This window comes from Crassostrea angulata, chromosome 3 (assembly GCF_025612915.1).
Source record: "Crassostrea angulata isolate pt1a10 chromosome 3, ASM2561291v2, whole genome shotgun sequence".
Classification (NCBI taxonomy): Eukaryota; Metazoa; Mollusca; class Bivalvia; order Ostreida; family Ostreidae; genus Magallana; species Magallana angulata.
Window position 1 is genome coordinate 46,650,270 of NC_069113.1, and position 10,916 is coordinate 46,661,185.

Genomic DNA, 10,916 nt, shown 5'->3' on the forward strand with positions numbered 1-10,916 from the left:
ACCAATTCAAATCATAAGCAGTATACACCTGGACAACATGTATGGATCGCGTCTAAAGCCAGAACCAAAGGGAGAAGTCCGAAACTTCAAAACCATTGGACAGGACCCTACATAGTACTAGGCGCTGTATCCGACTTCGTGTACAAAGTCGAAAGGTCATTAACGGAAAAACCAAAATATATTCACCATGATTAGAGTAATAATTCCGAAGCGTAATAAATGAAAAAAGATCCCAATAAAGCGCGTTCGTTAAAACAGTTATAATTTATTTTAGTTCAAAATTGTGCGTGAACCATTCCAGTGACCTTTATTTCTGATAACATTTCATAATATAACCAATGAAGGAAACTAGTGATGATTGTGAAGTGACAATAACTTTATTTTATTTCAGTAAAATGATGTTGTCTTGTAAGACCTGCTTCAGGGTGTACCCTACATTGCGCCAACTTAGCAGGCACATCAGAGATACATGTAAGCATGACAGCCAAGCAGTATCGTGCAAATACTCCCAGTATGGATGTGTTTTGGCCATGTCAAGATCAAGGAAGAGCCAATTACTTCCTCATGAAGCAAAATGCAAGTATCACCAAGTCAATGGTGGACCGACTAGAAACCGTAGGATCCATCCACAAGTTGAGAGAGAGATGCCAGGGACACTGGTACCTATGGTACTCGGTACGCAAACATATCTGATACATAAAAAAATGATATCAAGCAGAGATCATTGGCTAAATTAAAGAAAATGGGAGAAATTGTTAAAAGGTTCAAAGTATTAGAGCGTTTTATAGCGCATGTAACCAATTATGCATAGGAAGCATTTCATCTTATGTTATGAATCATGCATTCAGCTGAAACAAACAAACAGTAACCAATGGGTGACACACTTTAAAAGCGACTGTAATTGTTAGTTAGATCAAGACCATACCACACGGATCGAATTAATGGATACAGTATTACACCGACACCCTGAACGAACCCTGATCCCTTCAATTGCAACCATAAATAGTATTTTTAACTTTATTTTATTTGTTTTGTTCTTTAATTGTTAAATGGTACATATACGGATCTCAGTCGAGACTAACATATAAGAATGACAAGGGGTGTAAGTAATAAACTAGTAATATATACTAAAAGATTCTTAAAGTGCAAAAAGTTATAGAAGCTGAAGACTGTTTTAGAAATCTACTTTGTGAAAGAATATACCTGAAATTACGTAAACATTTTCTTGGTCTTCACATAAAATAAACAAGTTTTGCAGTATTGTCTGGGCTCCCCCTGCAATATGATATTGTCAGATTGTTAATCGAACGTTAGTATTTTGAGAAAAATTCTCCACAGAATGTAGCAAAAACATGTTTTGACTGTGCAAGGCAAGAAACTCATGTATTGCGTATATTATGTCTATTGTTTCTTGATATTACAAACCCATAATAATGTAAGCACCTCGTAATAATGTACACAAAACGAAGTTTACCGTATATTTTCTTTTTATATATATGCAATATATAGCGCGCAATCGTATGAAAGAAATTCATCCATAATTTTTTTTAAAAACAAAAATCGAATATTTCCGAAAACATGGTTGATACGAAAGAACACATAATATATGCTAGCGTTGTTATCCTAGCACCGAGCTGATAGGTTGATTGGAGGACATCTTTGTAAAGGTCGGTGGCGCATTAGACTGGAAGGTAATAATTTCCACAGAAATGATTTTTGAGTGACTAGAATGGAACTTGATTTGATGAATGTCAAGTGTTTCGAACAGCATCCCTTGTCCCTCTCCTTGAAACTGGTCGTGACTGTGTTTTGGCCAAAGTTTCCAGGAAGCGACTCCGTAGTTTAATACTAGATGGTCATTCCCTTCCATTGTGACACGAACTTCTCCATAAGCGTCATTATGATAAATACCAACGTACTCCGATAGAGGGCGCGATGCTGAGACAGTCCGGTCTATGATGACGTAGTGGGAATAAGAAATAGAGGAGTACCAGGGATTTGGAAAACTGCACATTGTTGTTGCGTTTAGCCATGGCGTTACACCTAGCAAATTATCTGAGAGAAAATTGTGCAGCAGGTGTCTTAAGATGTAATGTTCATCCTGCCCAGTCATTGAAGTAAATACACCGAGGTTAAGATCTGGGAAAAGGGTCACCAATGAACTGTAACCGAAGGTAGTGCCGGTATGACGTAGAATTCGATTACCTGACAACCAAAATATAGAATGTCACTATTATCAAAAAATCGTTTATTGCTTAAAGCTTTTCATGTTTATCTGTAAATATTTATCACTGTATCTGGAGCAAATAGGATATTAAATTGGGATAGGAGAAATAAAAATTGTTGGAAGAACCATACAGAAAGTTACATAAACAAAAAAAAATTGAATAAAAACCACAACATCTCCAAAAATTAAAAAAAAAAACGAATCGAAGGTATCAATTTTGTAAAAATTAATCTTTAAAATGAAGAGTCAATTGGTAATAATAGGTATCAAATTTACATAGCAAATCCGTACTCATTCTCATTGCAAAACCGTTTAGATTGGCCTTTCTTAAACATAATTTGTATACCTCTATAGTAACCGTTCTTCCAGCCAAACGCGTAGCTTGTATCAGCAGTGGTCACCGGAACCAGCGGTTGCCGGAAGTACCTTCCCGTCGATGTGATCAGATTATGTGGTGCATGAAGGTATGCAAACGACTTTGCGTTTAACAAAGGAAGTCCTGATTTGTCTTTGCCATCGTTGAGGTGAAAATTCATCCACTTAGCATAGTCAATTCCATTAGTCAAGACACTATTAGACCCTGCCCATATCGCCCACTTGCTGTTAAAACAAAGCTGACTTAAAATAAAAGTTGGTTACAAGGTACTAATAGCAAGTGAAAATTTTGTCAATGGTTTTCTATCAATAACAAAAAATAACAGCAACTGAAATATAATCATTAAAGAAGATATATAAATGTAAATTTATATGAGAAAACTATTTAATAGCAAATGAAAGATAATTATTGAAGGAGGAATCAAAGAACCCAGAGATAATCAAGTCATAACAGCATATTTGAAACGAACAACTTAAGGTTGAAAAAACCAGCAACACATTGAACATTATAATAGTTCATTTCCACACTCATTTACATTTACAGTTTTTTCTCTGAAATGGTTTTACATGGTGCATTGAATATCTGTATTGTATATATACCGGGTCAGTGTATGCGATACTGGGACGAGTCGGGATCCTGGACCATTTCTGTATCCAGTAGCTACCTTGGAAAAGTCTGGAGTAGTTGATGCAAACGTGGAACTGTCCATTCCCAGCGGCTGGAATAGTTCTTCATGTATCAAGTCTTCCCAACTTTTTCCGCCAAGCTTCTCCGATATATAGGTAACTAAGGCGTAGTTCAGGTTACTATAGACGAAACTTGTCCGAAATGGGTGTACCGACTTAATGTAGGGCATCCGCCTGTAAAAGACGTGAAATGGTGCTTATATTCTCTCTCTCTCTCTCTCTCTCTCTCTCTCTCTCTCTCTCTCTCTCTCTCTCTCATATGTTGTTGCATGTACCTCTGAAGGTTTTCGCGTGTCAGGTTTGAATCGAATCTCAGGTAGCTGTTGCTAGGGAGGGCGAGAGTATGAGCCATTAGATCTCGCAAGTCAGCATTAGTGGTCCTTATGTGTGTAGAAAAACCGAAACCAGGCTCCATCAAATCCTTCACTTTGGTGTAAATACTTAGGCTGAAATTTATTTAATTAAATTGAACACTATTTAAAGCACTTTAGAATTTAAATCAAAAATAAATTACGTAATGTATTTGTGCAATTTAAGTAAAATAAGGAACTTTTGTGAATGAATGGCGAAGAGTGTCAATAGTAGGAAGTCAAAGAAAACAAAATAAATATAGGAACAGATTCAACATTTCTTTCTTAAGTGTTGCTATGAGTCAAATCTTTATAAAGCGCTTTTGCTCAATATTTTTGTCAAATTAAATGTTAACTCTAAAATTATGAAAATAAGTATAGATTTCAATAAACAAAAGTTTGGAATTTGTGACACGTTTGGCTTGAATACTCGTGCTTATTAAGTTGCGGTTCGATTTCCAAACAATAATTTATTCTTTATATTGCAATCAAATTAGTGATACATACGTTAATTCTTCAATAGCCTATTCATCCTAGATCTTTAAAGAATAAGAACTATAAATTGTTACTTGGAATGTCTCTCCAATTGTTTCACGAGAAGAGTTGCAGCAAAAGCCTTTGAAGCAGACGCGATTTGGAACAGAGTTTCGTTGGTGACAGGGGTGTTAGTCGAGACATCAGTAACACCGTATCCCCTAGCGAACAACAGCCGACCATCCTTTACCACGCTGACCGTCAGACCCGGGTTCTGAGGGTGGCATTTTAACACCTAGAGAAGACAACAACTAAAACTCAAACTAAATCATAGTGTAATTCAAGTACATACAATAATCATGTATCATTTCTTTTTATAGAATTTGCACAATAATTTTGCAAAATCGATCAAGTACAATGTGGTTGAAGATTTAGTTAACCTTTGTGTGTATATCAAGAGCGCAACTTCTCGGGCCTTTCCGACAAGCGAAACAATACCGGAGCTCTGCCGGAAGCACCCGAGATGTTCTGATCGAAACATTTGATCATTCTGCTGAGTTCTTTAGAACCTAACATTTGATTTAATGTGAAGGTTGGGGTGTCGATGACAATATAAAATACTTTCAACTTGGTATGGTTAAAAACACATGTAATAGAAGTTAGAATAGAAGTTTATAGAACAATACACTTATTCAACAATTTGAAATGATCTTATCTCTATCGAAAATAGGTTGTTCATGAAAGGTATTGATTAAGTGGAGCATTGTAAAATGTCCTAATGATTATTGACAACAACTTTGTCCCTGAAATTGACTTACTTTACTTAGTGTATCGTCAACACGTGCCTCAAACTCCGACGGAGTGAGAGACTGTCCACCAACTAACAGTGGTAGGACGAGGCATGCCGCTAGTAACGGCTCCATGTTTTGTTAATCTTTGTCAATAACAGATGTATCGGGACTGATAAGAAATAACGTATACTAATTATATACTTTCTTACAGGTTACATGTCGTGTGTCTATTGAGTACACTGGAAACCTCTTAATTTTTTTAGGTGACATTGTTACCTTCTTCGATCGTTCTTGTTTTGTTTTTTTAAACCTAGTAATTACATTTAATCAAATTCTCTAGTTAAATCAGATTACATAAGACAAAATCTTTACTACTTTAAGAATTATCTCAACTGTCTAAAACAGTTACTAAAACGTATAGGAATAAATGATGAATAATCCCGTAAGTCAGGTTTATAATTCGATTCACTGAGCAATTGTATAAACAAACACGTGATTATGTTGATAAGTAGGCTGATAGTGGCGGCAAAGGTTGACCTCTGTTGAAATCACCTGAGGTGACACAACAGACGGAGAAAATGAAGGAAATCATAAGGTCTTGGTCGTATTACCACATTATGAGAAACAAAAAAAAACCTACAAGATACTTGGAAAAAAAATTAGCTATGGCGTATTTGATTATTTTTTTTAGAGTTACTAGTATCTGTTTAACGCCATAAGTCTTATTCCTCAAACCCTCATTTAGAGATACTAATGTTTAATGGGCTCAAAAAATATAGAATGAGTTTTTGGTTGTATCAATGGTAAGCAAATGGGATTTCTTCACAGGTTTTATGTTATTATCATATCATATCAAAACTTCAAGACAGAGAGAGAGAGAGTTAAATAATTGTCCAATGCTGTACACGGTATGCACACATCTTGGTCTGAACCACTAACCTTGTGCCATGACAGTTTAGGGCCTTTCTAGATTCGGAAGTGACCTGTGTTTCAACAATACTACGTAAAAGGTCCAACCAATGGCAAGAGTAATAAAGCAATTACTTTATTATTTTTCCAAAAAAAAAATTACGCCTTAAAGGCAGATTTGAACGGAACGGAACGAATGCAGCATACCTAAAATCAAATGAAAACCCTGAAATTGATTTATTTTAGAAATGTCTCAATAAATAAATGTTCAAATTGATTTTTTTCCCTAACGTTAAACGATATTTAGGGGAATACACATTATAGACCGAACAAAATCGAATGGAAATAAAAAGTTGCTAGTTTTTTTTATAATATATGAAAAATAATGTTACGTAAGTTTCATTCGTGCGAAATCACGTGAGCTAGCGATCCCAACGGACAACTACATACCATATGGTATAAAAGAACCTTGCAGTCCCAAGGTTGGAACATAACAGGTACTGATCGACGGTTCTAGAAGGGTTAGATGCGTGGCAACAATGCTCCAGCCAAGAGTTATCATATTTCTTGCAGCCATTTTAATAACCGAGGTCTGTTCTGTCACAGATTTTGAGAATAAGGTTGATGGAATATTAAAAAAGGTAAGGCAACTTGAAAAAAAATATATATATACATGTGTATATATATAGCAAAGAAAATACATGAACAGGAGGTTTTTATCCAGTTATCTATAACAAGATTTCCAACAGATGATAAGAGTGTCATCCAAAAAAAACTTGTGTTCTTTAGGCAAAAAGAAATAGATAAATACAAAGTTAATTTAAAAAATCTAGTCAAAATTTGTTTCGAAAATAATACGATACGCTAAACAAATTAGACGTGCAAAACGCTCCAGACTAGATAAACAAATAAACAAAAAATGCTACGTTGGAAAATTTGTTTTCAATGGGATATTGTAAACACTCACCTTTGTAGGTGTTTGCACATCGTCCCCTGACTCCTGGGATATCGATAGGGGTGATCAAGGATGGAAAAATCCTCATGGCCAATGGATACGGGGTGGCCGATATTGTCACCAGAAGACCAGTAACCAATGAAACTTTGTTCGAGATCGCCTCAATGTCCAAAGCGTTCGGCGCAACTCTCTTGATGAAGCAGATCGGTCGAAGTGGGAAGTAAGTCACCGTGAATACATGGGCCAAGAGTCTTGCATTAATAGAGTTTAAGTCGGTCTGCATTTGTTGATTTCGTGCCATTACTAAAGTATTTGAAATTGATATCTACGATGGCGGCGAAGAGCTACAAATAAAAAGGTCTAGATCTTTTGGCAGTGCACGGGGATCTCTATTGCACTAACAATGACACCGTAGTTTAGTGTTTAAATTATCCCCCATAATGCCCATGACTACCTGTGCCAATAGAATACTAGTAATTATACTAAATGTTGATAATTCCATTCTTGTATATCCATGTATATATCACGACCAGGAATCGAACAGCTAACGGAGCAAGCGTGTTGCGAATACACCTCCGCGGTTTTATAGCCTACACTTGAAAAACTAATTTTGCAAAATATGTCGCCCTCAGCTTATCCATTCATTCAAAAGTCAAGGAGTTACTTGGACCAACATTCAGTTTTGCTGACGCAGAAAGGAATCAGCTAGCAGAAGTCAACGACATATTGTCCCAACAACTGGGGATACCTGGCCACATCTACATGAAACTTGACCTTAATCTGACGAGAACCAATCTGCTGACGTAAGAGGTTTTGCTTTAGCTTCAAAACTGTATGCGTCAATGTTTTAGTTTATTTATCGTTAGTTTGTTTTCTCCATATTTAACTGGTTTTATATTGTTTATTTCTATGTTTAAGAAAGTAATTTTTAAACTTCGAATGGCATTCATTCAATCAACACATTTTCTGTCACAAAAAAAGTATAAAAACATTTTATCAAACTGACTTGATATTGTTGGAACTCTTCATTTTGTGGGAGGTTTAAATATCTAAATGGATCCAAACGTCTGCGAGAGAGTTTCCTTTATAGTGGTATGAACTACGGCCTCGCTATGATTATCTCCGAGAAACTGGGAGGTAAAACATGGGAAGAATTAATCAAACAGGAAATATTTGACCCTCTTGGTATGACGTCATCAACCGTCATGTCCATCATTCCTGATTTGAGCAATGCAGCGAGGGGATACGTTTACACGCCAAACTATACGCTGATCCCCGTCGAGTTCTCTTTATCCCGGTAAAGTTAGATGTAGTTCATGATCATTTTTACCTGAATCAAATTTTTAGTCTACATATTGTAGAAAAATCATTATGATATATCTTTCTAAATGATCGAAAAGGGTATTTGTTCCTCGAAAACATGAACTTGTCACAGTTTTGACTTCATCTTCAATTAACAGGCGATTTACCAAGTATTGTATTTGTTAGTAAAAATGTTCTTTTACATGTGCAGACAATGGGCAATACTAGCCTCGGCCAGTGGTATTGCCAGCAATGCAGTGGATATGACCAAGTGGATGAACTTCCACCTGAGCGGCGGACGGAACGCGATGAACGTGAGTGTGATGAGCCCCACCCTTGTGGACATGCTGCACGCCCCCCGGGTCAAGCTTCCCCACAGCTCCACCTCTTGGCAGCCAGGAACGACTGACAGAATGATGGAGGACACGTACGCCTACGGATGGAAAAACGGCCATTATCGAGGTGAAACGTAATCAGTAACACCCAGTAGATATTGATACATGTATGTGGTTTTGCGTCATGTCCAGTGAGTTTTGTATTTGTTGATCTCCTGTTTTGTTTTACAATTATATGGAGATGCCACTATCCTGGTGAGAAACATGCGTTTGAGCCTAACGTTTAAACTGACTTCATATAAATCGAAATGATTCTGGTCGATACAGATTACTTCGCTCTTGAGACAAAGAGCTTTATCTTCTCTGATTTCATTATAAATAATATTGAAGGACACGAGTTTTTGCATTTGGAGCACACAGTAAATGCGCATTAATACATTTTGATACATTACAAATGCATTCTATCTTAAAGTAAAAAATAGTTGGCAAATGTATAATTTCTATTGTAGGTTATAAGCTAATGAACCACGGAGGGACCTCCTGGGGCTACTCCTCCTTTATCAGCCTGTACCCTGACCAGAACATGGGTATCTTCACCGCCCTGACCGGCAGGGATCGATACTACATGTTCCAGACGGCCCTCCATAACTTCTTGTTTGACCACGCCAACAACATCACATCCTGGTTCAACGAGTCCGTCCTCTATACCTACCCCGACCCCTGGTACAAGAGGGAGACGTACCTCGGAGCCCATGACGTAGATAAAAGCATTGCGCCATCACGCTCGCTTTCGGAATACACAGGGACGTACATCAACCCGGCTTACGGGGATCTGTTCGTGTTCATGAATGACATGAACAACTTGGAGATGACGTATGGTATGGGGTCCTGGAACCTGTATCCCCGTCACGAGAGGGACCAGTTTTCTGGGGCCTCCTCTGGGGATATCTACCGAGTAATCGAACTGAATAGGATCGAGTTTATAACCGACCACAGAGGAACGATAACTTCTGTTAAACAGCACAGCTTTGATTGGGACGACCCGCCTGTGTTTGTGAAGACTTCTTAATTTTTTGTTTATGACCATTAGCCTTTTTTTTTTATATGTACATGTACAAAAAAATTGAATAACATTTTTGTATTTTGTTGTCGTTTCCCTCATTGTGTAGTTTATCATACTAGTATTAATCTGGCATTCAGAAGTTGGAGTTCTAATTTAGTGAATAGCGAAAAGCGAATACAACTCCAACTTTTGAATGCCTAATTTCGATTTAAGAGCAACATTTTTAAATAATCTTAAATAATTGTTACGAAGAACTACCTTTTTCAACGTGCTTTACGCATTCTGACTAGACTAATTCTCGCTTTGTTTTTTGAAATTAATAATAACTTTACTCTCGAGTTACTCGCATCGTGTGAAGTTTTCGAGTTATTCCGCCTTGCATGTCAAGTCTGTAAGTGAAATGAAATGTGACCTCATGGTTCACTTCTCAAAAGGTGCCATCTTAGATTTTCAAATGCAAACGTCAAGGTTGGGTTCCTTTTATTTGAGATTGCTCAGATCATATGGATTTGAAGGCAATTTATATAGTAAAGTGTTGTACGCAAATTTATTAAGTCATGAGATACACGTAAGCAGCATGCATTTGCATGGTGCATTTGACATGTCTGTGAGTCCAAGTTGCTCCGTTTATATATTGTAGTTGATAAGTAATGAAGTGCTATGATATGTTAGAAAATGATATATTTAATCTTTTTTTTTTTTTACTTTTAAGATTTTTTTTATCTTGAATATTGTTATTCACATTCTATATCAACAGATATTTAATAAAGAATATCAACATTACAAAAATCATACATGTATTTAAAATCGTTCTCGTGCTCCTTAATCAAAGCAACTTAATAAAGTTAAAAGCAAATTTTATTTTAGATGTTTTCTCTTAAGAAAATAATTATAAGCATAAAAAATGGCAAGAAATGAAAATTTTCATTGAATCATCATATTACGAGAACAATTGCAAGTTGATTTCATTGAATTTATTTATTTATATAGTTGACGCTTTACGAAATAACAATAACCATTTATAGTGCACTGTAAAAAACAATTCAAATTGTTAAACTTTTCAATGAACTAAACTGAAATAAAATACGTATAGAATTTCATGCACGATATATAATTTCTATTATATTAAAACTGTTAGAGGGAAAAAATTGCTTTTTTCTTTAAATTTTGCAGTAAAACTTGCTATTATGATAATTATGCATTTCAAATAACAAAAATAAAATCTTAACGGTTAATGCTACTTAAATTCTGTTGAAATTTCATCAGAGCAAAGAGACTTAAACAGGAAATTTTTTTTACTAAACAAGATGAAATAACTTAATTTTGCTTTAAAATACTCTGTATGACATTCTTCTCGCAAATATAAATAACAGACATCTGTTTTGATTTTTTTTTTCTGTTGGTGAATAAAAAAAACCTAAAATTTAAAAAAAAATCCGACAAAATAA

At 35.9% G+C, this 10,916-nt stretch overlaps 2 protein-coding genes across 2 annotated transcripts; one reads left to right on the forward strand and one right to left on the reverse strand.

Moving 5' to 3' along the window:
• Nucleotides 1-1,555: 1,555 nt before the first annotated feature.
• LOC128178584 (penicillin-binding protein 4-like) lies at nt 1,556-5,099 on the reverse strand. The gene is made up of 6 exons (XM_052845830.1): nt 4,932-5,099; nt 4,209-4,408; nt 3,565-3,735; nt 3,203-3,463; nt 2,574-2,827; nt 1,556-2,205 (listed from the first exon to the last, which is right to left on the reverse strand). Exons 1-6 carry the CDS (start codon nt 5,034-5,036, stop codon nt 1,619-1,621), a joined length of 1,578 nt encoding a protein of 525 aa, XP_052701790.1. The 5' UTR covers nt 5,037-5,099; the 3' UTR covers nt 1,556-1,618.
• Nucleotides 5,100-6,247: 1,148 nt separating this feature from the next.
• On the forward strand, nt 6,248-10,260 carry LOC128178585 (gigasin-6-like). The gene is made up of 6 exons (XM_052845831.1): nt 6,248-6,454; nt 6,789-6,988; nt 7,401-7,571; nt 7,805-8,065; nt 8,282-8,532; nt 8,915-10,260. The coding sequence occupies exons 1-6, from the start codon at nt 6,353-6,355 to the stop codon at nt 9,472-9,474; spliced, it is 1,545 nt and encodes a 514-aa protein (XP_052701791.1). The 5' UTR covers nt 6,248-6,352; the 3' UTR covers nt 9,475-10,260.
• Nucleotides 10,261-10,916: the final 656 nt, after the last annotated feature.

Excerpts from the sequence above, each read along its gene's own strand:
- LOC128178584 (XM_052845830.1), bottom strand. The coding sequence starts at position 5,036 with ATGGAGCCGTTACTAGCGGCATGCCTCGTCCTACCACTGTTAGTTGGT. Across the intron at positions 3,736-4,208 it reads CAATTGGAGAGACATTCCAA|CCTAAGTATTTACACCAAAG; the intron begins GTAACAATTTAT and ends AATAAATTTCAG. Across the intron at positions 2,206-2,573 it reads GAAGAACGGTTACTATAGAG|GTAATCGAATTCTACGTCAT; the intron begins GTATACAAATTA and ends TTTGGTTGTCAG.
- LOC128178585 (XM_052845831.1), top strand. The coding sequence starts at position 6,353 with ATGCTCCAGCCAAGAGTTATCATATTTCTTGCAGCCATTTTAATAACC. Across the intron at positions 7,572-7,804 it reads ACGAGAACCAATCTGCTGAC|GAGGTTTAAATATCTAAATG; the intron begins GTAAGAGGTTTT and ends TTCATTTTGTGG. Across the intron at positions 8,066-8,281 it reads GTCGAGTTCTCTTTATCCCG|ACAATGGGCAATACTAGCCT; the intron begins GTAAAGTTAGAT and ends TTACATGTGCAG.